At 48.6% G+C, this 26,167-nt stretch overlaps 1 protein-coding gene across 1 annotated transcript; it reads left to right on the top strand.

Moving 5' to 3' along the window:
• Positions 1 to 828: 828 nt before the first annotated feature.
• LOC139601303 (tubulin alpha-1C chain-like) lies at positions 829 to 12,869 on the top strand. The gene is made up of 5 exons (XM_071450232.1): positions 829 to 910; positions 5,523 to 5,745; positions 9,520 to 9,668; positions 10,966 to 11,646; positions 12,479 to 12,869. The coding sequence occupies exons 1-5, from the start codon at positions 908 to 910 to the stop codon at positions 12,770 to 12,772; spliced, it is 1,350 nt and encodes a 449-aa protein (XP_071306333.1). The 5' UTR covers positions 829 to 907; the 3' UTR covers positions 12,773 to 12,869.
• The last annotated feature ends 13,298 nt before the right edge of the window (positions 12,870 to 26,167 follow it).

Here is a 26,167-nt window from a genome sequence, read left to right as displayed (position 1 = left end):
GCTTTCCACTTAATATCCAACTTCAACTGGGGCGTTTAAATACCTGATCTACAGATTCCAGTAGAACCTATGTGGATCTCCAGATCTGGCCCCTTAGCTTTGAGTCCTTTCCATTTTGTGATTCTCCATCCCACTAGTGGCACTTGGCACAGGCCCTGCTGTCCCTGTGACTGCAGTGGAGCTGCCTCCAGCCTCCTGGGACAGGGACTTTTCTTTTTCAGCCCAGAGACAGCACCCAGAGCGCCTGGAGGACCGGGCCCTGTGGGTGCCCACCGGGCAGATGTGTGGGGCCCCAGCAGATCCCAGGTGCCATCCTTGGTCCCAACTTTGCCCGGGTGTTTCACTGCTGCCTTTCCCCAGGCTCATTGCGCGGAGCCGGGACAGGGAGAGCTCTCACCCAGGACCCCCGTGGGTGCGAGGCCATGAACGGTCCCCCGTCCCTCAGGGCTCCCTCCCAGGGCAGCAGCCGCTCACTCTGGGCTTCCCAGGCTAAGCTCGGAGCCCTTGGCCAACACCCGGGGGTGGACGGTGCTGAGCCCTCTGCCCTTCAGCCGCTGGCTCCGGACAGAGCGATCCCAGCCCGGGACAGAGCGATCGCTGGCCCGGCCACAGCGATCCCGGCCTGAAGCGGAGTCTGAGGAGGAAGGTGCCGACCTTCGTTGGCGGGAAGACTAAACCCCGCCCCCTCCCCGCCCTTTGTTACGAATCAGCCAATAGTTCGCGCAGGGTGGTGACAGACATTTCTATTACCCAATGACCCACAGGTGAGCGCACGCCACGCCAATGAGCACAGCGCAGGGAGCCGAGCGCCCCGCCCCTCACTTTATAAAATGTGAGCCCGGTAAGAGCCGCCGCTGTTGCGGTGCTGCCCAGACACGTTGCGCGTCTGTCCCGGCGCTCCTGAGCCATGGTGAGTGGGGCGAGGGCCCGGCGGGGCAGGGGTAGCCCGGCGCAGCTCCGCGAGCTGCAGCGGTGAAGGAAGGGACGGGATGGGTGGCGGGACGGCCCCGCCGGGCCGTGGGGGGCAGTGGGTCTCGCTGCCCCGAGCCGTGTCTCGTCCCGCGCCCTGTCGCTCCCGCCGTCTCGTCCCAAAATGGTGGCGGGCTCGCCGAGAACATGGCGGCCCCCGGGACCCTCAGCCCCGGCCGGCTCAGGGGCTGCAGCTCCGTTCCGGGCACCGTCAGCCCCCGGGGCCGTGTGTCCGTGCGGGCCCGGGGCGCCCTGCCTGTAGAGCTCGGGACAGCCGCCGGGTTCCCGCGGTGTGCAAGGCCGGGACAGCTCCGCGCGGTGTGCGCGACCCGCGGGGCCGGAGGCAGGCAGGGAGGGAGGAGCCCGGCCCACCGCCCTGGGAGGTGCCGAGGTGCCGCTCCCCCGCTCCTGCCCCGCGGCTGTCCGGGGGCTGGGCTGATGGGCAGAGTTCCTGAAGGACGTTGTGAGATGGGCTGGCGAGAATGAGCTGATAGGTTGAGTCATCTTGGTCTGAGAGGAGTGACGGGACTGGGATGTCCCGCAGGACAGGGTTCAGGTGCTGGAGGCTGGGATGGGCGTTCGGCTCTTCTCCACGGGGGTGTTGCCTTCCTACGTCTCTGAAAAGAGATTGTCAGAAGGTTACATGGATTTACAAATGTAGCAAGACTGCCACTGTAGGCATGTGAATGTGTGGGAAATACAATAATTTTCAGCTCAACAAGTAAGTTAGAGTGTTGGTGGATGTGTTGAGGTTCTTGCTCTTACCCTTGGGGGCTGTTTATTGCCACGGTTTTCAGATAAAGTCAAATCAAGAGTACGAATACAGCTCCTGGTCTGTGCAAAGGATGCAGGTCCCCTGGAGTCCCATCCCAGGGAAACCGCGTTCCTCCATATAATGTGCTGATAAGTTTGGTCTGAGCTGGCACAGCCATTCTCAGGAAGCTTGGCTTTCCATCAGCCTCACACAGGTGCAGCTGGACCTTGAGCACTGTGCTGGGGAAAGCAGAGGACCCAGAGCCTGAACCAGCAGTGCCATGGAGGATCTGGGGGGGCTGCAGCCCAGCAGTGAGTGCAGCAAGGGGCTGTCTGCAGCTGCTGGAAGGGCAGTGACAGGACAGGGCAGTGCCCTTCAGCTGGAGCACATCCTGTAGGGAAAGGAAACTGAGACTGGGCTGGAGAAATTCTGCCTGAAACTTTGTGTGTTGAAAATAATGTATGTAAGTGTGGAGAAAGCATTTAGTGTTAAGTAAATAAGAGTACTGCATTTACCAGCACTGTCTGTATACGTTTAATCCTTATTCTGAAGCTCATCAGTGATGTGTGAAGGCATTGATCTATAATGAGTGTGGCAGTTCTCTTGCCTGTCATTCCAACTTGGAGCTGGTGCTTTTGGAATAAAATCTGGGCCTCATTCTTCAGTATCCTTGGTTCTGTGAAAAGGCCATGCAGCACAAAATGGGCAGAGAATCTGTTAGTGTCTGACAAAGGTTTGTTCTTAATTGAATAGCCACATACTACTTAAAAGTCCTTAGCAGAGTTGTAGGAAAGCAGGACACCAGGCCAGGCTTTGTCACTGACCTCATCTAGTCAAGTTTTGAAGGGCTCCAAGGATGGAAATCCCCTCCCACTTCTCTAGTGACCTGTTCCAGGGCCACACCGTTCCACTGGGGAGCCTTTTCCTAGCACCAGCCTGAGCCTTGCAGCAGCCTCTGAGAATCTGACCTGGAGCCACCTGCAGAGCAGAGGGAGCCTTCTCCCGTGCTCCCCACGTCTCCTTTTGTTCCCTGGCATGTGGCTTGCCCTACTGAGGACAAGAGCACCCTGTGGGACATTCAGGCTGGTTTCTGTGGGAGCCTCCAGGATCTTTGCAGCAGGACTCCCTCTCAGTTACTGCTGTTTGTGCAGGGAGTCATTGCCCAATGTGTTGAACTTTGTATTTTGTCCAGGTAAACATGCCATGTTTAATGTGGCACCTGTAACACCTGTGGCTCTGTGGCTGTGTTGCCAAGCTGTGCATTCAGAGTTGGAAGGGACCCACAAGGGCCATTGAGTCCAGCTCCTGGCCCTGCACAGGACACCCCCAGGAATCCCACTCTTTGTGTTGAGTTCTGTCAGCCCTGGGGTTGTCACCACTGTCCTGGGGGCCTGTTCCATTGTCTGCTCACCCTCTGGGGGAAGGATGTTTTGCTCATATCCAGGCAAACCTCCCCTGGCACAGCTTCCCTGGGGTCCTGTCACTGGTCACCAAAGGGTCTCCTCCCCTGAGGAAGCTCTAGACCATGCTCAAATCTCCCCTGTTCTCCTGGCTAACCAAGCCAATGGCCTCAGCTGCTCCACATACCCTTCTTCTTTACCCCCTCCATCTCTGTGCTGTGGTGTAGTCCTTACCCTTTCAATGACCTTTCCCAGCTGCTTGGGGGTTTCTCTAGCAAGGCTTAGGTCACTGGTAGCACTTCAGTCAGGCGAGGATCCAGGCTGATGTGGTGGTCTGTGTTCTCCTGTCCCTGCAGGAAAGTTTCAGGCTGTCCTGCTCTCCTAAAGGGATGTTCCCTGAGTCATGGTCTGGTCTCTGTGGCACTGCAGCCAGCTTTCCTGTCACCTCTTCCATGCAGTGCAGGTTGGCTGTGTGTTCTCTGCCATGGCAGCACTGGCCAAGCTCAGTGCCTCAGCCTGGAGGGTGGTGGTGTAATGGCTTTGGAGAGGAGAAGGGTGGCAGCAGCTCTGAGTGATGCTGCTTGCAGAAAGGATGTGGGCTGGACATCTGAATGTACAGCTTGGATGAATGGGAGCTTAAAAATAGTTCAGTGCTGTGCTTGAGAACTGATTTTTTTTTTTTTGACAAATACAAATCTTAATTTCATGGGATTCCCAATGAGTTTGAAAGGACTGTGCTCCTGCTTTTCTGTATTGACTGTGGATGTGGAATAGGCAGTTCCAGGTCATAGAATCACAGACTGGTTTGTGTTGGAAGAGACCTTAAAGACCATCCAGTTTCATCTCTTCCACCAGACCTGGTTGCTTCAAGCCCCATCCAGCCTGGTCTTGGACACTTCCAGGGAAGGAGCAGCCACAGCTTCTCTGGGCAACCTGTGCCACCCTCACAGGGAAGAATTTCATCCTAATGTCTGATCTAACCCTATCATCCTGCATTTAAGGCCATTTCCATTTGTCCAAAGTCCCTCTCCAGCTCTCCTGGAGTCCCTTCAGGCAGTGGAAGGGGCTTAAAATCTCCCTGTAACCTTCCCCAAGATGAGCATCCCCAGCTCTCCCAAAGGGGCTCCAGCCTCAGAGCAGCTCCGTGGCCTCCTCTGGGCTGGCTCCAGCAGCTCCAGCTCCTTCCTGTGCTGGAAGCCCAGGGCTGGGGCAGCTCTGCAGGTGGGGTCTCACCTGAGCAGGGCACAGGGGCAGAATCCCCCCCTGCCCTGCTGCCCCCCTGGAGGATCAGCCCAGCACAGGGGGGTTCTGGGCTGCCAGAGCACGGGGCTGGGGCACGCTGAGCATTCATCCACCAACAGCCCCATGTCCTTCTCCCCAGGGCTGCTCTCTGTCCGTTCTCTGCCTGGCCTGTACTTGTGCCTGAAAGTACTCCTGCTTATCCTGGAATTCCAGGGAACCAAATTGGCTCATCCAGTCACAGGGTCTGAACAGATTTGGGTAACAGTCACTTTAAACTGGAGTCTATTTAGGCTCTTGTAGACTGTGCTTTACTGACATTCAAAACTAGATGTTGAGTATAAAATGTCCATCCACAGATGGACCAGGAGTTTGGAGATGTCTCTATTATGGTTTGGCTTTTACCACTTGAAATCCTGTGCTGCACTGTTAAAGAAACTGGGTTGATACTCTGGACATCAGAGGGAACTCGGGAATCCATAATGGGTAGGAACAGATAATTTGGCTGCCATGAACTATTTTCTACATGGCTTTCACGAGGTAGTTTTATCTGGTGTTGAGGTGTTGAGTACCTTGCGTACAGCAGTGTGGTTTGAGGCCTGATGGGTCTGTATTTATGGAGGGTTATGAAGGGGTTTGTTAGGCAAAGCCTCTCCTACTGAGTGACAAAGGTTCCTCAAGGGGTCTGGAGAATATATTTTTTTTTTTATTTGTGTACATTAAATGAAGTGTTTCTGGGTCCTGGGAGGATTTTGCTGCCCCTGGGGCTGGGGTCTGGGTGTTGCTGTTCTGGACACTTAGGCCAGTGAGAGGTGTGATCATCAGCTTTTCTAAATATTCTGTTTGGTATGAAGAGAGAAATTGGCTGAAGAACTTGAAAGAGTTGATCAGACTCTTCCTGTCTGATTGAAGCATAACAAAGAGGAATGAGCTTGTAAAAATGATAATGTTCAAAAGGGTTTTTCTGGGTGGAGCTGATGATGTCTCAAAGGGGCTTTTGTGTCCTGTCCTGTTTCGTGCCAAATGCCCCCAACACCCAGACAATAAGGCCAATGTTTTAATGGCTTTGCGGGCTGGCAGTCCCCCCGGGCGTGCTGATCCTCTGCTGAACAAGGGCAGTTGTGTTTGTGCTGAGCCATGCGTTCTGTCCTGTCCCGCAGCGCGAGTGCATCTCCATCCACGTGGGGCAGGCGGGCGTGCAGATCGGCAATGCCTGCTGGGAGCTCTACTGCCTGGAGCACGGCATCCAGCCCGACGGCAACATGCCCAGCGACAAGAGCATCGGCGGCGGGGACGACTCCTTCAACACCTTCTTCAGCGAGACAGGGGCGGGGAAACACGTCCCACGTGCTGTCTTTGTGGACCTCGAACCTGCAGTCATAGGTAACACAGTGCAAGGTGTTATTAATAACAAGCTTGACTAGGCCAATGTTCAAGCAGCAATCAATTTATTAATTAATATGGTAAAGTATGAGCCATACAGCGCTGGGTACAGTGGGGGAAGTTTTCCCTCCAACTGCACACCGATAGTTGAGGCTTACAGGTATTTATAGGGGTACTCATCAGCTTTCTCAGCAGTTTCTATTCCAATTCTTACTCATCAGCAGTTTCTATTCCCAATTTTTACATCACAATTCTATACACTATGGTGATTTAGTTTTTCTCAGGATGTATCCCAAAAGGAGCATCCCAGATGGTGCTGGTCTGGTTTCCAAAAGAAGGAAGAAGAATCCCATGTGGTGAGGTCCAGCTCTCCAGATGTGGATCCACCTTTTAATTGCAAGGATTATAAATCTCATAACAGTGATGTCCAGCTTCCCTTGGTTGAAACTATAAATCCTTGAGTTGATGTTCACCTTCCTTTCTCAAGCTGTTTTTCACTGTTTTGTTAAGGTGTGAGATAAGCATGTTTCCTTTATATATATTCCAGAGCTATAGTTTCAAGGATACAAGCAATATTCTGAAATTATGCTTCAAAAGGTTATTATTGCAGAACTCTTTAAGGCTTAGCTACAAGCAGAAAGTTCCTGTCAAAAAGCAACATCCTTAATGCTTTAATTCAAATGCTCCTAAATCAACTTAAGACTTATAAAGGTTAATTGTGAACAAAAGATAGGTTCAAAGGCCTTCTTCCATGCTTTACTTTCCTCAGTTATTATTAGAATTCGCAACTGTCCCATGGTCGGTTTCCACACATATCACAATCACAAATACACACATTGCCTGGATGTACCTGACATGAAACACAGCTTTGTATTTCACAAAGGCACTGGAGAATATTGCCACATGTTATTGCCACATAAATACTTTAGACTATTGGTTTTGGCTAAGGGATCCATTCCTCTAGTCCTGAAAAATGCTTTGGGCTTCAAATTTTTAGTGCATGAAGCTTTCCTACACCTTCCTAGTGATGGAAAATACTTGGCTTTATTTTCATTGAGACTGGCAAATGTGCTCTGTGGAGCTTTCAAGAATTTCAGCATTACCTTCTGCCAGGCTGTAGAGTTAAATGGGTCTCATGAACACACTTCATGCTTTTGCTATGCAAGAAGCAGTTACAGCCCCTTGGAACAGTATGGCATAATGTGTGCTGCAGTCAGTAGAACCTCTTTAAGAGACACAATATATATCATTAGGAAGATTCCTTATTGCACACAGGAATGATTGCTGTAGTTTCCCAAAGCAATCTGTGGAAGCTGAACAGTGCTTGCAGAAATGAGTCCCCATAGCTGGCCTAAATTCAGAGGTTTCTGAACATGCACTTCAGCTTCCTGGTGCCTTATCTTTGAGAAACAGTCTGCTCCTGAAAATGTGTTCTGTTCCAGGCTCTGGCAACACTGGCTCTTGGTGTTCAGGTGTGATCCCATGCATCAGCTACTGACCAGTCCTCCATCCTGGGGGAGTAGATGCACTGTCAGCTCAATGTGAGCTCCTGGTTTCACAATTCCTTCATCCCTTGTGCCAGGAATCCTGGTTTTCCTCTTACCAGTGTGTGGCAGAAGTAATTCTTCTGGAGCTGGTTTTTGGCTATCTTGCCTCAAGTAGTGATTTGGGGCTGTTATAGCAGAGGTCTGTGTTGCCTGTGTTTTATCTTTCTGCAATATGGAGCTGGGGAAATGTGTGACTGTGGCCACTCCTCTGTACCCAAACCATGGCTGTTCTGTAACTTCTGTTCAGTGTAACACACCAGACCCCTTCTTGTGGCTAACACAGCAGATGAACCTCTCAGGGGAGCAGAAGGCTGTGGGGCTGTTTGAGGGTGGGAGTGCTGGGCTCTAACTTTGAAATGAGCCCAGGCACCCTTGGCCATACACTGATATTCCCAGGAGCTGCTGCAGGTCTGGCTTTGTGCTTTTTTGAGCCCTGTGGCTGTTGCCTCCTCTGCACTGGCCAGGTGGTGGCTCTGAGCAACCAGGAACAGCTCAGAAATGAGATGAGACATGTGGCAAAACAGGGCAGAGGAGCTGGTGAGTCTTGGAACAAATGCCCAAAGGTAGTGAGTGTTCCAGTGCTTGTTGGTGATGCAGGTGTAGTGTGGGGAAATGGGCAAGATTGGTAATACTCAGTTAGGGCTTTTTGTTAAAGGCTACATCATGTGCCTTTCTCAGAAATAGCTGCTATTCCTCCCTGGCTAATGTGAAAATTACTGCTCCAGTTTCCTGGGCAGGGCTCATGAGTCTCCATTCATGCAGCAAGTCCCTGTGCACTGAATTTATGAGAAACCCATCTCTGTGCATGCAGCAGCTGTGCAGCTGCCACTTGTGTGCACAAGGATTTCTGTCCCTCCAGATCAGTGCTGGTCTTGCACAAAGCAGCAGGATGGTGGATATGCACCACCTCTGTGAATGTGGTGGTAAAATACCATCAAACTTCCACCACAAAATAGGGCAGTGACATCTGAGAATTCAACACAAGTGTCTTTAGCAGTCTGCCCCAGCTAGACCTGAAAACATGAAGGATAGAATGTCTGGGGCCAGCTGGTTTGGCTGTCCCCTCACCCAAGTCCTTTGTTCCAGGCACACTTTTGTAGTCCAGTGGCTGATCCTCTGAACTCTACAAATTTTGTTACTTCCCAAGGACCATCCTGGCTCATGCTACCCCTGTCTGCATAGGATAAAGAACCATTTTATTTTGGTTCTGTATTTTTCCCTTATTACCCATATTTGTCCCTTGTAATGTGGAGTGGTCTTGTAGGAAGTTTTAGGCACATGGGTATTTGAGATGGAAATTTTTCCAAATTGTTTTTATTTTGATGCAGTCTTAGAAATACTTTAGACTGTTGGATTGCAGACTGGAGTGGGAGCTGCTCAGCCTAAACTGGTTTAAATGCTAACTTTATTTTTATGTCTTAGGTTTTACTTTTCTTTGTATTGCTTGTTCTATTTCAGATTAATGAATACATGCAAGCAGGCAGCTTCAGCTGTAGTTAATAAAGCTCTCTGCTGTCCACCTGATTTAAATTAAACAATGCAATACTGCAATAGCACACAAGAGTGGTTGGAGCTAAACCAGAGACAAAGCTCTGCTGAGTGTCTTTGTACCTTTCTAGTAGGACAGAGCTTTAGCCTGCTGGATGTAAGTGCATATTTCTGGGAACTAGTGGCTCTAAATCAGTCTCCAAATGTGTAACTGCTGGGGGATGTGTGTGCTACAGCTTACAGCTCAGGGTTTAGATAATTGCTCTAAGAGCATCTCCATCTCTTTGGAACCCTTCTCTACCTTTGGCTGAAAGTACAGTGAAGAGAAAGGGACATGGAAGCCAAGTTGGCTCTGCTTGCCCACAGAAGCATTCTGGAGGGATTGGGAAGTGAAGGGGAAAATGGGATTTCAGCTGCTGGGCTGCAAAATGGGCCTTAAGTTGTTTTAAACTGGAAAAAATGGTTCTGCTACAGTCCAGTTTTTAATTGCTCTGACAGGTCAAAATTCTAAAATTGGTGTAAAATAGAGCAGTTTCCTAAGCAATAACTTAATTTTTCTTAGTTATTCAGCATTTAGGCTGTAGGAAGGCACCTACTGATTGGTATTTGCTTTTTATCTCTAAAGGTTTAAGTACATTATTCTGGACACCCCTAGAAGTTTGAAAAAGCTGGTTTATATAAAAAATTTATTTAAAATATTTATATGTTATATATTAATATATATCTTGTCTCTCCCCAGATGAAGTTAGGAATGGGACATACCGACAACTCTTCCATCCTGAGCAGCTGATATCTGGGAAAGAAGATGCTGCAAACAACTATGCTCGAGGTCACTACACAGTGGGGAAAGAGATCATTGATCTGGTTCTAGAGCGCATCAGGAAGCTGGTAAGACTCCCCTGAAGGCTCTGAAACATCTGTTTTACAGGATTTGGAAATGAGGGTATCAAATACATAAACTGTGCTTTAATTTTTTTGTGGTATGAGAATCTGTGGACATAGTCTGCGTCTGCTTTTATTCTTAGCCAGCTGAGAATGGCTGGATTTCTCCTGTCAGATATGGCTTTCAAGTGGCCTAAAATGCTGATGAGGCACTTAAAACTTCTTATAAAGTTTCATGTTTAGAAAGTCAGAACCAAAAATTATGATTTGCATAGTTCCTGCTGGAGAAGGATTGGTCTCTGGCTGTGGCTCTTTCAAGGAATTTTAAATAAGAGTGCTTGCTTCTGTGGTTTGGACTATCGTTTGCATTTCCTGCTATTATGATTTCTGGATTAATTTTATGGTAGTAACAGTAGAAAAGGAATAAATCTCAGTAAGTTGGGATGTTTCAGCTTCCCCAGTACTTCAGTCATGTGGTAAACTTATGAAGGGGGCAGTTTAGGAAGTTCATGTTCCCTATTTAGGGCTGCTAAGCATGTCCATTGCCCAATCTGTGTCACAAAGGTGGGAATTCTCATTGCACAAAATGCAGGTGTTTTGATATGGAATGCTAATTGAGTCTTAGTGTAAAGTTCACCTTTTGCAGATTACAACTGGAATTATTCTCAACGCTTGACTGCCACAGTCTCTAATTAAAGCAATGATAAGTTTGCAGCAGGCTTTACTTTGACCTGGAAAACAGTCATGATTTCTTTGTACAAGCTGTTGGCAGTCCCTGTTAGTCCTGGGAGCTGAGCATCATGTGGCACCTCTTTGTGAGGACAGGGCTGTCTAGTTTTGTCTCCTGAGTGGGGTGGATGGGACTGGCACTGTAATAGGCTGTGACAGCTCACTTCCCCCAGCGGAGATACACACTTGGCACTCCTGCAGCATTGCAACAGTAGCTCTGGGATGGGGAATTGCTCCATTTTTGTGCAGATAGAGAATACCAAGTAACTGTAAGGGTTAGGTCTTTGACTATTCCTGCTTTTCTTGCTCATTGTTAATGGCCTCAGCTGAGAATTGGGGATAGAAGGAATTTTAAGCTAGCAATTTGAAGTGGTTGCCATCCAATACGTAGGGGGTTTAAACTAGCCAAGAATATTGCTTTTTCTGGGACACCTTTTTGACTCTTGTGGATAAATGCTGTATTTCTGAAGCTTGAACAGTTGGTATGTGTCAGAATTCAGAGCTGTCTTTCTTGAGCTTGATTGGGGATTCTTAATGCACACAATGTCTTGAACACCTGTATTTTCTCTTTCAGTCAGATCAGTGCACTGGCTTGCAGGGCTTCCTGATTTTCCACAGCTTTGGGGGAGGAACTGGATCTGGTTTCACCTCTCTGCTGATGGAGCGACTCTCAGTTGACTATGGGAAAAAATCCAAGCTGGAATTCGCCATCTACCCTGCACCTCAGGTCTCAACAGCTGTTGTGGAGCCCTACAACTCCATCCTGACCACCCACACCACGCTGGAGCACTCTGACTGTGCCTTCATGGTTGACAATGAGGCCATTTATGACATTTGCCGTAGGAACCTGGACATTGAACGCCCCACCTACACTAACCTCAATCGCCTCATCGGTCAGATAGTGTCTTCCATTACTGCTTCCCTTAGGTTCGATGGTGCCTTAAATGTGGATCTTACCGAGTTCCAGACTAACCTGGTGCCTTACCCTCGCATCCACTTCCCGCTGGTGACGTACTCCCCGATCATTTCTGCGGAGAAGGCCTACCACGAGCAGCTCTCCGTGGCTGAGATCACCAACGCCTGCTTCGAGCCCTCCAACCAGATGGTGAAGTGTGACCCTCGGCACGGCAAGTACATGGCGTGCTGCATGCTGTACCGCGGGGACGTGGTGCCCAAGGACGTCAACGCCGCCATCGCCGCCATCAAGACCAAGCGCACCATCCAGTTTGTGGACTGGTGTCCTACTGGATTTAAGGCAAGTCTCAGTTCCACCATGATTTCTTAGACTTCTCATTCACTGTCCTGGGTGGTGGGTGCTGTTTTGTTGTAATGTGGCAGGGTGGTAGAAATGCTGCCAGTAATAATTTTCTTCATAGTTATACCAATTATAATTGGAGGGTTTGGAAACTGACTGGTTCCTCTAATAATTGGAGCCCCAGATATAGCATTCCCACGAATAAACAACATAAGCTTCTGACTACTCTTGTTCAAAGTGTCTCCTTCAGAAGTCAGAGTAAGGCCATAGGGCAGCCATTTCAAGTCCATGCACACACACACCCCACAGATAGCTCAGCAGAGGACAGACAGGAAGGGTCTTTGTATGATGTATTCCAGTGAAGGTTTATTGCATCCACCACGCCAAAGGGATCAGGGACAAAGACACAACCATGTGCTGTGCACAGGTTTAGGTGTGGGGTCAGTGGCCAAGACCTGAGGGCACAGGGCAGGGCAAAGGGCAGCAGCCTGTAGGGGAAATGGGGGATGAACACTTGGGGTGGGCAGGGTCAGCTGGCCAATGGGGGAAGCAATCTCATGTAGATTGGCAATAGTGCTGCACAGCACCGTGGGGGAAGTCTTCTCTCTCAACCTAGCTGGGGAAAACTCTGGTGTGTTCCTACAATGGAGTGTGTTTGCCCTGAGCTGTTCTGTAGGTACCTGGTTTATATTCTGAGATGTGAAGATTTAGGTTCTCATGCAGGGCTGTTTTGTGAGTGATACATTTTAATCAACTCCTGTTGTCTAACTTTGATTATTGTCACTGTCAAACACCACTGAGAAACTCATGGTCTCTTGCACCTCTCCTGTAGGTTGGCATCAATTACCAGCCCCCCACAGTGGTTCCTGGGGGCGACCTGGCCAAAGTCCAGCGGGCAGTCTGCATGCTGAGCAATACCACGGCCATTGCCGAGGCCTGGGCTCGCCTGGACCACAAGTTTGACCTGATGTATGCCAAACGTGCCTTTGTCCACTGGTATGTTGGAGAAGGGATGGAGGAGGGGGAGTTCTCAGAGGCTCGGGAGGATCTGGCTGCACTTGAGAAAGATTACGAAGAAGTGGGCACAGACTCGATGGATGGAGAAGATGAAGGAGAAGAATATTAAATCCAACAGTGAATTGCAAGTCTTTGCCATTTTACTGCCTCTTTAGTAGCAATGTAAATCATGTCAACTGCTTGGAATAAACTTCTTTAATCAAGAACTTTGGTAGTGTCCAAACACTATGTACACTCATTAACTACATGCAGTCAGCAGTCCAAGAGATGGAATTCCTTTCTGAAGAAGGTAGCTGAATAAAATAACCATGCTGTGTTTCAGTCAGCTCTTGTCCTTAAGGCATTGCTATTTGAAGAGTTATTAGTGCCCAGAACATGAGACTAGAATGAGCTGGAGCTTTTTCTGGAAGGTGTTAGGTATATTTTTTCCAAGACTCTAGAGCTGGTGTTACAAGAGGCAAAAGGAGCTGTGTTACCCATAAAAGATGCAAGACCTTCAGAGCTGAAGGCTGTTTGGGTTAGCTGTCTCCTATTCTTAGAGAGGGCCATAACTTAGAGATGCAGTAACCTGGATGGGGAGGAGATGTCCAGGAAGGGTGTGGTGGACCTGCCACTGTAGCCAGAGCCTGAGCAGTGGGTGCCCTTGTGTTGCTGTGCCCTCCCACAGAAGGACCTGCAGTCTCCCTGTCTGCAGCTCTCTAGTCAGACTTCTCCTGAAGCTGTCTGGAGAAAAATCTCTGGGTTAACTGGCCACAGTTAAACACCTTAGTTTTCCCTAAAACTAAGTCTTTTGCAGAAGTAATTATTCCATGGGTTCAGATATGAATGCTGCCATCCTTCTGTGTAAGCTGCTGGAACAGGAGAGGATTTGGCTAATCAGGTTTATCTTCAGATGTGAGCAGCCTCTGTCTGAAACCTTCTGCATCGACTGAGTGGGGGCCTGGGCACACAGTGAACCACAAACCAAATAACTTCATTGTTGTAGAGCTGGATGACTGAACAATCTCCCCCACAGCAATGCCAAAGGTGGAACAGTTAAATCTGATGATTGAATACTGAATGTGATTACAGGATACCAAAGTCTGACTCAGAGATGAGATTTGGGCTGGAGAATTTTCCCCATCCAATTTCAAACTTACTCATATTCCTTCTGATTTAATAGCAGTGTGATTCAGGCCAAGCCTTGAAATCTGTTAGTTGCAGATGTGCACACCTGCTTGGCAGGAGTCTCCACTGAATTATGCAAGATCCTGGACTCCTTTCTGCATGGAAGCTTCAGTACTCAGGTAATGCTGCACTATCTGACATCCCCTCACAAAGCAGGGCCCCTTTCCTGGTCCCAGTTGGCTGCACTTGTTCTAGGTGGGGGTGTCACCTGTAATTTAGAGTAACAGGCTGCTGCTGTTGATAGAAGGTCTCAGAACAACCTGGTCTGTGAGAGCTGACCAGGAATTGCTTTGGCTCCTCTTTTCCCGGATCACTCTGTCGTTTTTTTAGCCATTGTGTTGACTCAGTCTGATTTGGAGCTGGAAGTTCCCAGTTTTACAAGGATGGGGAGAGCAGTCTTAGTGCTTTATCACCTCTGTGGTTGTGTCAGACAGTCAGCCCTGCTGCTGTGCAGGATGTGTGGCAATCACACCTCCTGCCATTCAGCACAGCTAAGTGTGGCCAGTGTTTCAGTGAGTTTCTCATTTGTTTTTCCTTGTGGTTTTAAGTTCCAGGGTAGACATAACTGTCATCAATTTGAAGTCCTGTTGATTAACATATTTTCCTGCTTACTGGTTGATTAAGCAAATGTGCTTGGTGGGGCCCAGGGACAGACACAATTCATTCCAGTCAGAAGGACTCCATGTTGGCAATCATTCAGGTTTTAATGGGATGGCAGTTCCCAGAGAGAAACGTGCACAGGGCTGTTTGGTGCCATGCAAGTGTCAGGTTTTCACCCCAAACATCCTGCATTGCCAGCAGGTCATGGAGAGTGCTCTGTGCCACAAGTGCAGCACCATGATTTCCTTTGGAAGCTAATTGTGTTGGAGTTGTGGGTTTCTGAACCAGCCTTTAGTAGGATCTTTTAGCAGTGATTTGGCTTTTCTGTGAGGAATTTGGTTTCATTGAAGCCTGGCCTAACTCTCTCCTGCAAATAGTGTGTGGTTTTTACTGCAGTGGTGGATTACTTGTGTAGAGGCCACTTCCTCTGCAGTGGGAGTTGGCTCATGCTGTGTCTGTTTGATGCAGGTGTGTACAGTGCTGAGGCTGTGCAGGGCCCTCAGCCATGTAAAATCCTGGTGCATATGGAATGCTGAGCTCTGAAAACCTGGGAATCTCGTTCTGTGTAGGCATTAGATGAGAAGCATTGTGCTTTTAATTTTTAAAAGTAACATGTAATGTTACTTAGAGAAGATACAATCTGCAACATGATGGGTGGAAGGTTTCACAAGAGATACTCTGGCACCTGGTAGCCATGGGACTGCTGAAAACACATTATACATTTTCAGCCTACATCATACTTGAAACTTCATCATATTAGTATTAAGAAACCCTGTTGCTTTAGCTAGTGGGCAGCTGCTCTCTGTGTAGGCATGTGCATGCTAAGATAAGATAGGGTTTTTCTCAGATATGAAGCCAATTACAGCAGGAAAATCCTGCTAAAACTGCTCTTGCTTCAGTGAGCTGCAGAAATCCTTAAACATGTTCTAATTACTGACTCTATGGTTGGATTAGCAAATGTGTGGCTCATCTGCTTCCTGAAATGTAGAGGAGACCTTGCATTAAATTAAAATTTGAGTGTAAGAGTGAGAACTTCTGAAACTTGCAGAGGTTGATGTTAGCTGTCACTTTAAGGAAATTGCTTGCTTGGCACTTTCTCTAATTCTGTACTTTAATTGTTGTTTTGTTTGATAAGAAATGCCCATACTTGTGCTTTGCACAGTCATGGGCCTGTTTGCACTGGCAGAAGTGCAGGCATTATCTAGTGGTAACTAAATATATCTTTACCTGTGTGGTGACACAGCTTTCTCCACCATTGAGATTGGCAATTAATAGCTCTCACCTGACAGAAAAACTTGTGTGAGTCATGAGGTGGAGGAGGAGGAGGAAATGAGTTGGAGCCATGGCGGTCACTGTGAACTTTGTGGTAAATTCTGGTGTTATCTGTAAGATCTGTTCTAGGATAGTTCTGGTGCTGTTCCAGGAGAATGCAATGCAGCAGAATTTGATTTCCACCCACTCTCCCCTCTGAAAAAGCAATCTGAATCCCCTTAAATGTGCTAATATCTGTATTTTATATATATAATTATGTACATTTCTATAGTAAGCATGCCACAGTGTAATTGTATGATGAAAGAGGTCACATAAGCCCACAGCTACACATGCCTCTACCTCCTTACTACAGATAAACTGATCTTAAGTAATATCACAAAGAACTTTTGTGCCTCAGATACATAAAATTCTGTCAAATAGGCAAGGTTCACCCATTCACTCATTCTATTACTTTATGCCTGCTTACAGGAGCATCTTTGCACAATTTTGGTTGTTTTGTTCCAGGCCTTCAGCCTTGCTAGGCCTGCTGGCATTCCTGTTGGAATCCTGCTCCACCCTGGTAATTCCCCAAGAGAAGCCAGGCTGGCGTGGTTCTGTAGTGACTCTGTTTGCAGTGCAGTCCCTGTGAGCTCTGGCACAGCACAGAGCTTGAGAGCTGCAGCAGTGCTGCTGCTGTGCTGCTCTGTGCCCAGTGCCTCTGTTCTGCCAGATAAACCTTTGTAGCAGGCCATGGTTTCCTGTGTGTAGGAGATGCTGCATGGAAACAAAACTGCCATGGTCACTATTTATAGAGCAGAGCTATTTCAGCACAGGGGGTGGGCTTTTCACTGGCCTTGCTGAAGTTTTATGGCAACAAAAAGGAAGAGACCTTAAAGCTCATCTCACTCCACCCTCTGCCATGGGCAGAGACACCTTTCACTATCCCAGGCTGTTCCAAGCCCCATCCAGCCTGGCCTTGGACACTTCAGGGATGGGGCAGCCACAGCTGGTCTTGGCACCCTGTGCCAGGGCCTCCCCACCCTCACAGTTGTACCTTTGAAGTCACATTTATTTTATAACTCCAAAAAGTTTAGGAAGAAAAATGACTCTGGTACTAAATGAGGAGATGCCATATCCTGGATAGGAGCTGTGAGCTGCTCTGGCTGGGAAAACACAGAGCCTTCTGTCAGGAAAAAGATCTTGAATTAGGTGACTCCTGATCTTGCCTGTTTTGTCATGTTTATAAGAAATTACTTCAAATAAAAAAAGTGTTTTCTTCTGAAGTCCAAAAACAAGGACTGAGCTTATAAGTAAATTCAGCAGTAAAGAGCTGAAGAATAATTTTCCATCATGTTGCAGGACTCCCTGGAAGGGCTGTAGGGGTTTCTCTGTGTGTTGGGGAGGTGATAGTGATTAATCCCTTGGCTCTATCTGGGTTTGAACTAGAAGGAGGACTAACAGTGTAACTTCAGGCTGTGCAGAGACTTTGATCTACAGATTTCTCCTAAAAGTTGGGCAAGTAGATTAAAGATGTGGAGTCTCAACTGGCTGTTAATGGGGAGAGGAATGAGAGCATGATGAAATGGGAAAAATTACATTGCTCTGAAGGTTTTGTAGGTGTTGGCTGACAAGATGCTGAGAATACCAGGATATTAAATTTAAAGAAAAAAAGGGCAAGAGTCACATGAGGACTGGTGCTGTCTGTGGAGCCTCTCAGTGAATTGAGTCAGTTAAACCCTGGTCTCCACCTTTCTGCTGTCATGTCCCTGTTCCTTGGCTTTCTGCAGACCCTCCTTTGCATGGCCAGCTTCCTGTAATATAAAATGTGTTGAGTTGTCTAAAGATACTCTTAGATCTTGAGATACTACACTGTTTTCTCAACCTTCCAGCCAACTTTCAGGAGCAGGTTTCCCACTTTTTCTGTAGCATTATTTTGTTTTCCCTGGTCTGTGTCAGGAGCTTGGGGTACTTGGGCACAAAAACTTAAATTCTTCTTTTCAAATGTTTGCTAGAAAACAATAGCTGTAAATACTAAGCTTGAAGATCCAGAAAACATTCTGGAAACATTCAGGAATTACTTTTTGCTAATGCTGAACAGTTATTAAAAATTCAGAGAGACTGGAGAAGTCTTAAGTGAGTTAGTCTTTATGAGAAAAAAAGGAGGTGGATCTGAGTCCCTTTAAAATGAAGCATTGCAGCCCACTGGATGTGCTCATCTTGGCTTTAAGAACTATTCCAGGCTTCTGTGTGACACGAGTAAATGTGTGAGTGGTCTCTCAATTTTGGCTCAATATGTGCAGCTGTGATTTTGATACGTCAGCTGCAAAGCTGAGGGAGGAACAAGGGTTTAAAAAAAGCGGCAAGCACGTCCTGATCACAGGCAGGAATATTGAAATTCATTTTATAGGATTGGGACTGGAGATCAGATGTTGAGAGAAGTTGAAAAGAATGTTCCAGATGACTTAGGTTTGTGTCCATGTGGGTCTGATCAGGGCTCCAGAAGGGCTGCCCCAGACATGTTGCCTGAGGCATTTCTGCCCCTGCAGCTCTGCTCCCCTCGGGAGGTGATGGGTGATGTTGAGCTGCCATCACCCTGTGCTGAGGGCCTGTTTGTGGCTTCCTCCTAAGCTGCAGCTCTTTCATCTCTAAATAGTTCTGGATTGAAGTGGTGAGAGGCTATGCTGGGCTCTATCTGCAGACCTGTCTCTGCTCCTTACACACCAGGCAGCAAGTGCCTGTTAAATCCAGAACTTGTGTTTGACTTCAGGAGGCTTAAACTGGGACAAATTCTTCTGTCTGAAATGGCTCAAACTTCCTGAGACTTGGCTCAGAAGGAGCTGGGAAAGGGACTCAGCCTGGAGAAAAGGAGGCTCAGGGGGACCTTCTGGCTCTGCACAACTCCTGACAGGAGGGGACAGCCAGGGTGGGGTCAGGCTCTGCTCTCAGGGGACAAGGCACAGGACAGGAGGAAACAGCCTCGAGTGTCACTGGGGAGATTGAGATTAAATGTTAGGGAAAATATCTTCCCAAAAGGGAGGCCAAGCACTGGCACAGGCTGCCCAGGGCAGTGGTGGGGTCACCATCCCTGGAAGTGATGATGACTCCACCACATCATTTTGGAAAAGTTTTTTTCAAAAAACTTGTGAATGTGGCACTTGGGATATGGTTTAGTGGTGAACATGGCAGTGCTGGGGGAATAGTTGGACTCTGGTTTTGTCCAGTCTCAATGTTTCTGTGATTTTTACCCTGCAGTTTTCATCTGTCCTTTCTCCTAGACAAGAACCCCTGAGGTTACTGGCTGTCAGTGTTCCAGTTCCTGTTTCAGAGGTGGCTGCTGTGAGGCACTTGTTGCAGAACTTCAAATTAGGGAGGAATTCCAAGCAATGTTCTTCAAGAAGGCTGCAAAGACCTTCAGCATCTTTGTGTTGCTTTTCCTTTTGATAGAGCTCTGTGGATGCAACTGTCAAATGCATTTCGTGCTCTTACCTCATCACCACTTGCAAAAGCTGCACTTCACTTGTGCTGAGAGTGGGGATCTTTGTGGCTTTTCAGTTATTTCCAAACCCTGTTGTGGAACCTGCCTTGGGTGCTGCTGCTGGTGTGCAGTGTTCTCAAGAGATTGTGATGTCCCACATTGAGCCTGGTGCTGTCTTCCAGCAGTTCAGGACTTTATTCTGTGCAATTCTGCACAAGTTGCCACAGCAATGCCTTATGCTGAGTTACTTTTTTTATATATGTAAATATTATATATATACACACATATATATGTACATTTTATATCTTACCTGCTGGCTATCACTGTCCCTGTTGTCTCACACATACAATCATGTTTTCACTCTTACACTGCCCTTGGCACTGAGCTTTGTGTTAAATTGGAAAGAAAAAAAAATCCCTTCCTGCAAGAAGGGCCCAGTTTTCCTTTGCTCCCCCAAACTCAGTGTAGGAGCAGCTGGGTGCTGGAGCAGGGTACTGGGGTACCAGGGCTTAGCTACAGCAGCTGTGGAACCACAGACTCCTCTGCTCCCTGCTGAGTGGGACAGAATGGTTTCTGCCTTTTTTCTTCACAACTCCTGTGATGTGTTTATGTGGAAGGCAGGGCCCATGTGTGCATGGAAGTGTCCCAGTCACGTCTCAGTATGCTATAGAACAGTTTCTGCCATTGTCCACAAATGCCTTTGAATCTGGTGTTAATGCCTTGCTGTGATCATATGAACATATGGCACCCAGAGATGGGGGTTCCTCTTCCTCACTTCCCTCATCATTCCAGCAAGTTACTGGCACTTCCATGCAGAGTACTCCTGTTTCTTGTTTTACTTGTTGCTGTGTTTAGTGTTTATCTTCCTCTCTGTGTTTTCAAATTCTGTGCCTGTTTCTTTGCTTGTTCACTGCTGTTGCAGATCCTGGCAGAGTGTTTTGGCTCCAGCTCTGTCTATTAGAGCATATGTGCACTGGCTTCATTACTGTCACTGCCTGCAAGTACTTCATGTCTGCTGAGTGTCTGCATGTGTTGGATCTGCCTGATGAGGCTGAGGGAGGCAGCTGGACCCCATACTGGTTTAGACTGTGTTTACTTTGGGCTAGTTGTGTTAAACACTCATACATGATCAGTGCAGGCTCCTCTCTGAAGCACCTGTGTGCTGATACACCTCTTTTTTTCTTACTAATTGTAGGTGCTGGCAGATGAAGAGTAACCCTTACTGTTGTACTTGTGGTCACTAAAGGCTTTTCTTGTTTAGTCTTCTACTTCCTTGTGGAGGGTGCTCAAAGGTCTGTTGGAAACCTTGAATTTTTTCTATAATCTTCCTCAGATGTGTGTGGTTCCAGGTATGAAGACAGTAAGCTAAGATTCCTTTGTGAAGCTCCCTCAGAACTCTGAACATTTGGAGGCCTAATTTTTGACTGTAAACTCCTAAATTCTTTCCATTGCAGGTTGTTTAATGCCATTCTTTCCCCTTTGAATGCCTGCTGGTTCCCCAGCTGCTTTGAACCTGCGTTCCATCTCCCATACACATTATCAGTCTTCCTTGGTATGATTCATGTGGGTTTTTGCCACCTTTGCTTTGCTGACACTGTCATCTTTGCCATCAGCATTGACTGAAATGTCTTCTCTGCCTTAATTCATGTAGCTCTTGCATATTTTCCATTGTACTCAAGTGATCTGCAACTATTTCTGCACCTTTAAATCCCTTTTAGGAGCAGTTTTTCCATGGCTCTTTGTCAGTGAATGAGTGGTTTAAAACCCAGGTTTTTACTTGGATTTTAACAGACTTGATTAAGTTTTAACAAACTTGTCTGTTCAGCCTTGGACTGTACATTTTTAGTGTATTTTAAGGGATCCCCAGGTGCTTAGATGGCTTTGTGTGTACTTGCTGGTTGAAACTTGGCTAGTAGCTTGGTGGGAGAGTTTGAGAGTGTAATTCCCTCTGGAAGGCAGTGCAGGTACCTGGGCACAAGGATCCCTGAATCCTGTGCCATTGCCCAAGTTAATGAAGTGTCCTCAGTGCCTTGGTAATGCCAGCCCTGGTGTGTCTGAGAGCGAGTCCTGGAGTGTGTCTGGGTAACCGAGGGGGATTTTGGCTGTAGCAGAGGCAGGAAGCCCGACTAGGAACAAGATTTGCTAATTAAACATTTTCTGCAGAACCAGCTTCTCTCCTTGCCTGGGCCTGGGGGTGTCAGGGCACCGTGGGAGGGGCAGGGTTCACTTGAGGTGGCACACACAGCGACAGAGGCTGTGCAGGGCTGGCACAGGGCACACTCTGCTGAGCTGGGGGGGGTTCTGCTGCTTCTGCTTGCCCTGGCAGAAACCACAGCTGAGTCCAGATCCTCCTGGGGGACCGGTGGTGATAGCACTTTGCTTCACTGCAGTCAAGGGGCTGGGCCAGAGGAGTTGGATTTTCATGTCTCAGTGGGTTTTTTTCTGAGAAAAAACGTAGGCTTTTGTGGTTTTATACATTGTGGCAAAGTGTGTTTCCCAAGTTGCTCTGTTGTTGCCAGGGCTTCACTTTCTCAAGCGTTGAGGCCTGGGGCTGAGCAGTCACCCCAGGCTCCCTGAACAGTCGGTGCAGAGCAGCAGCGGGGGCTGGGTGAGGTTATTCTGACCTATTTTAGGCACCTGCCTTAAGATAATGAACTTCAAAGCCTCACCCTCACTGCCTGTCAGTGCTACACTGGTGCCAGGTCCCTTGCCAGCCTCCACACTGTGAGAATCCCACCTGCTGCACGTCCTGCCTGCAAGCAGGCTGTGTCCCACACTGCTGTCACTTGCATGCTGAAGCACAGGAAGGTACAGCCCAAATTTCTTCAGTGTGAGTCAGTGACTGCCTGAGAGCAAGGTGAGGCATGTGAAACAGCACCTCAGCTCTGCCTTTCCAGCACTTCCAACAGCTGTGGTTTGCTTATCCTTGTTCTTAGGGTAGTCTGGGCAAGGATTTGGAGTAAGGCTTTACTCAGCTTTAATAGCAGTTAATGATAGGGTAAGGGACTTAGAGAATTTTATTAATAAAAGTAATGCTGAAGGCAGTTGCACAACTGCAGGGGAGCTTCCATATTGGCTCCACATGCTCACCAGCTGTTCTTACCTGGCTGTTGCAGTCCCCATTGGACCTGTGTGCAGCTGGGGGACTTCTGTCCTCGGCCACTCTCAGCCCACAGCCCCGGCTCAGGTTTCCTGCCTGCCCCCTCTGCAGGCCCCTCAGCAGGGTTTCCTGTGCTCACAGCTCCAGCCTGAGGAGTTCAGAGCTGCTGGGGCTCTTTGGCTCCCCTGGAGTGCAGAGGGGATCACAGGGAGCAGTGCAGAGAGGGACAGGGACAGCTTCTGGAGGAAAGGCAGAGACATACCAGGGCATCTCTAGATTGAAACCAATGGTTCTGTTGTAGTAAAAGTTGCCAGCAAAGTCCTTAATTCCCCATCTGAGTGCTGCTGCTGAGCCTCACCCAGGGCACAGTGTGAGACAGGAGATCTGGCCTGGCATCAGAGCAAGATCCAGTGCAGTATCTGAGCTGAGAGCTGTGCCGTAAATGCCAGAGCCCAGTGTATTCAGAATACTCCATAATTTGGACCAGGATCCCAAGATCACAGTGCCTTGTCACTAAGAGCCCTGTTTCTCAAGGACTGATGTGCATCACCATCTCTGGGAGCAGCTGGAAAATGTAAACCCCTTCTCTAGCCTTGATGATGACACTTGGACTGCCTTGCAGGTTTGTGCAGGCTGTTGGTTTGCCCAGGAAAACTGGTTTGGTTTGATCTGTCAGAGATTCTGCTTACTAAATCTGTTTGTTCCCAGGAACCTATTTTCTTAAAGAGCAGAGAAGCTCAGCACATCTCTCCCTGCCCTGTACTCCTCTAAACATGTAGAGCTTTAATTAGGCCAGACTGTGCTGATGAAATGAGGGCTTTGGCTTCAGTGGAGTTTCAGCTCCCAGGTGGTGCTGATGGTCCCTGGACATGGCAGTGCACCTCCTGGGCAGGATGTCCAGACCAGTTCTGGGTTATTCTGGAGTGGAGCTTCTGGAATGTTACCGGATTTCCCTGAGTGTTGTTCATTGCAGAGCCTCTGGCAGCTGTTTGCTTGGCTTTTCCAGTGTCCCAGGAGCAGATATCTTCTGTCTGCTCAGAAGTCCAGTGTATGGTGTTTCCTAAAGCTGCTCCTCTCAGTGTTCCTGTTGTGCCGGGCTGATGGCACCAGGGCTGGAGCAGGTGGCTGCAGTGGCAGCTCTTGCTGTGACACAGAATTAAACCAAACAGACCCAGACTGGGATGGAAGGTGTGTTGGATCAAGGTAGCCAACCTTTGTCTGAAGAGGAGAGCTGGTCTAGAATGGTAGGTACACAGAAGGGGGAAAGATTAACCTGATTATCCTTACTCTGCTCTCATGAGACACCAGCTGCAGAGTTGCATCTAGCTCTGGGGTCCCCTGCACAGGAAGGAGGTGATGCTGCTGGAGTGAGTCCAGAGGAGCCCATGAAGCTGATCAGAGGGATGGAGCACTTCTCCTGAGAGGAAAGGCTGAGAAAATTGGGATTGTTCAGCATGGGGAAGAGCAGCTTTGGGGTGACCTAATTGAAGCCTCCAGTACCTGAAGAGAGCCTACAGGAAGGATGAAGAGAGACCATTTACAAGGGAATGGCTTCACACTGCCACAGGGCAGGGTTAGATGGGATATTGGGAAGGAATTCCTCCCTGTGAGGGTGCTGAGGCCCTGGCCCAGAGCAGCTGTGGCTGCCCCATCCCTGAAATGTCCAAGGCCAGGCTGTATGGGGCTTGGAGCAACCTGGGATAGTGGAAGGTGTCCTGCCCATGGCAGAGGGTGGAACAAGATAAGCTTTGAAGTCCTTCCCAACCCAAACCAGTCTGGGATTCTGTGATCTTCCTTGCAGTGTCTGAATCAGATACATAAATGCAAACAAGTCAGCCTAGGCTGTGTGAACAGGGTGCTCCAGGCAGGTGATGGCTGGTGCAGGAGAAGAAGGGGAGTTTGCACTAGTAGGGAAGTTCAGGGTATGGTGCCCATCCAAGAAAACACAAAAGATTTGCTAAAGATTCCTCCAGGCTGATGGGACTCCTGTAGTCAGATGGTGTGTGAGGAGAGCTGTGCTGCAGCAGCCTGGAGAGGGACACTCAGCTGTGAATGTTCTGGACAGATACTCTGGAGCTCACAGCTGGGCGAGGATGGAGGAGCTGCCAAGAACAAATCCCTGATGTGGTGAAGAATGCTTGGCTTCAGTTGGAAGCCTTGGCACTCCTCACCTTGGGCTAACCCCTTTGGATGGCCCTTGCACTGTGTGTTGGAGTCCTGCTCCCTTATTTCTCACTGTCCCTGCTTGGTCCCTGCCAGCCCTGCAGCTGCTCCTGGGTTAACACTGAGCTGCAGCAAATGGGGGAATTCTGCTCACAGGGCACAAATGGAACAGGCTTGGAGAAAGCCCATCTAATAAAAGGTTAATTAATGGCAGTCAACTGAACCATGAAAAAGGAATGTCTGCGCTCTCATTCCAGCCGAGGGAAATCAGCTTTTCTTCCTGCAGCTTGTGCCTCTAACACTTGGGGAATTGGGTTTCTAAGCCAGACAGTGCTGTGCCACACTAATCCCCTGAACAGAACAAATACTGCAGATGTCACAGCAGAGGGAAGATACAGAGAAGGCAACGTGCAAAAGTACACATTTGTGGTGATGAAGTGTTTTCATTAGCAGCAGCAAGGTTAGCAGGAAAGACAAGTAAGATGCTTGATGGGATGCACGGACCCTCCAGGGCTTCCTGCTTACCTTAAATCTCCATCTCATCCACCCCTGAGCCACTTCGCCCTCCCTTCAAGGCACCCGTTTTTTATCCCTGGGTCATCCCTTGATCTCCCTGCTTTGCCCATCTTCAGATCTTTGTAGTAAGTGCTTTTTCTCCTCCATCAGAATTACTCAAGTAAAACTCCTGTGTCTGAGTGTTTTTTCATGACAGCCCCGTGGGAGGCCTTTAGATGTGACAGAAGTGGCAGAAACAGTCCTGCTGAATGTGGTCCTTCAGCTCTGATGAAAGGAGTCCTCAGGGAATCATTGCAGAAATGGATTTATTTGTGGAACACCATAATCCACTGTTGTTCAAACATCCCTGCCCCTCAGGGACACTCAGACCCAAAGTTTCAAAGGTAGTGTGTTCTGCTCCTTGCCAGAGCCCCTCAAGTTTGGGATGTGCTGCAGACCAGCTGTTGGAAGGTGATCAACCAGCTTCATTTTCTCTCCAGATGGTGATATTTGGTGATTTGTACCGTGGGGTCTCTTGGTGTAAATGGAAGTACAAACAGATATGGTGCATTTCACATCTATGGTTAAAGCTCCCTGACTAAACCTGATCTTGCTTTTGTACAAGAAGAGGGATATAGTGATTTTTATCAGATGTAGGTCAAACTCGGGGAAGGAAAGGACAGGAGCCTCCTGGAAACTGGAGATGCTCCTGCTGGCTGAGGACTCTCCAGGGCTCCCAGAAGCTGAGCCTGCCTGGGCTCCTGGAGCTGCACCTGGGTGTGACTCCGGGCCCACCCTGTCCTTGCAGGGGTGGGACTGCACCGTGTCCCTGCCAGGGTGGGACTGTCACCGTGTCCCTGCCAGGGTGGGACTGTCAGAGCTCAGCTCAGCGCTGCTGCCGGTGCTGTGCTGCCTGGGGCCCCGGCGCTGGCCCAGCACGGCCCCTGAGCCCAGGGTGGGATGGAGAGCAGCCTGTGCTGCCAGGCTCGGAGGTGCTGCCTTGTCCTGTGCCCTTGGCAGGGGCAGTCCCCGGGGTGTGGGTCCTGCTCCTCTGCATCCCCCCAGGGCGGCTCCAGCAGGGACAGCTCAGAGGGGAGGATCTCTCCCTGTGACACTGCCTGCACAAATGCTTTTTACAAAAGCTGTGTCTGATTGCTTTTTTTCCTTCATTTTTAAGTGAGGAATAAACTGGCCCTGAGCACTTTGTACAAATTTTTGATTCACTGTAACCATGAGCAGCAGCGTGGAGAGCT

This window comes from Agelaius tricolor, unplaced genomic scaffold, assembly GCF_023055355.1.
Source record: "Agelaius tricolor isolate 1412-34295 unplaced genomic scaffold, bAgeTri1.0.p SCAF_30, whole genome shotgun sequence".
Taxonomy (NCBI): domain Eukaryota; kingdom Metazoa; phylum Chordata; class Aves; order Passeriformes; family Icteridae; genus Agelaius; species Agelaius tricolor.
Note: the sequence above shows the minus strand (reverse complement) of the source record. Positions and strands in the feature narration are given on the sequence as shown.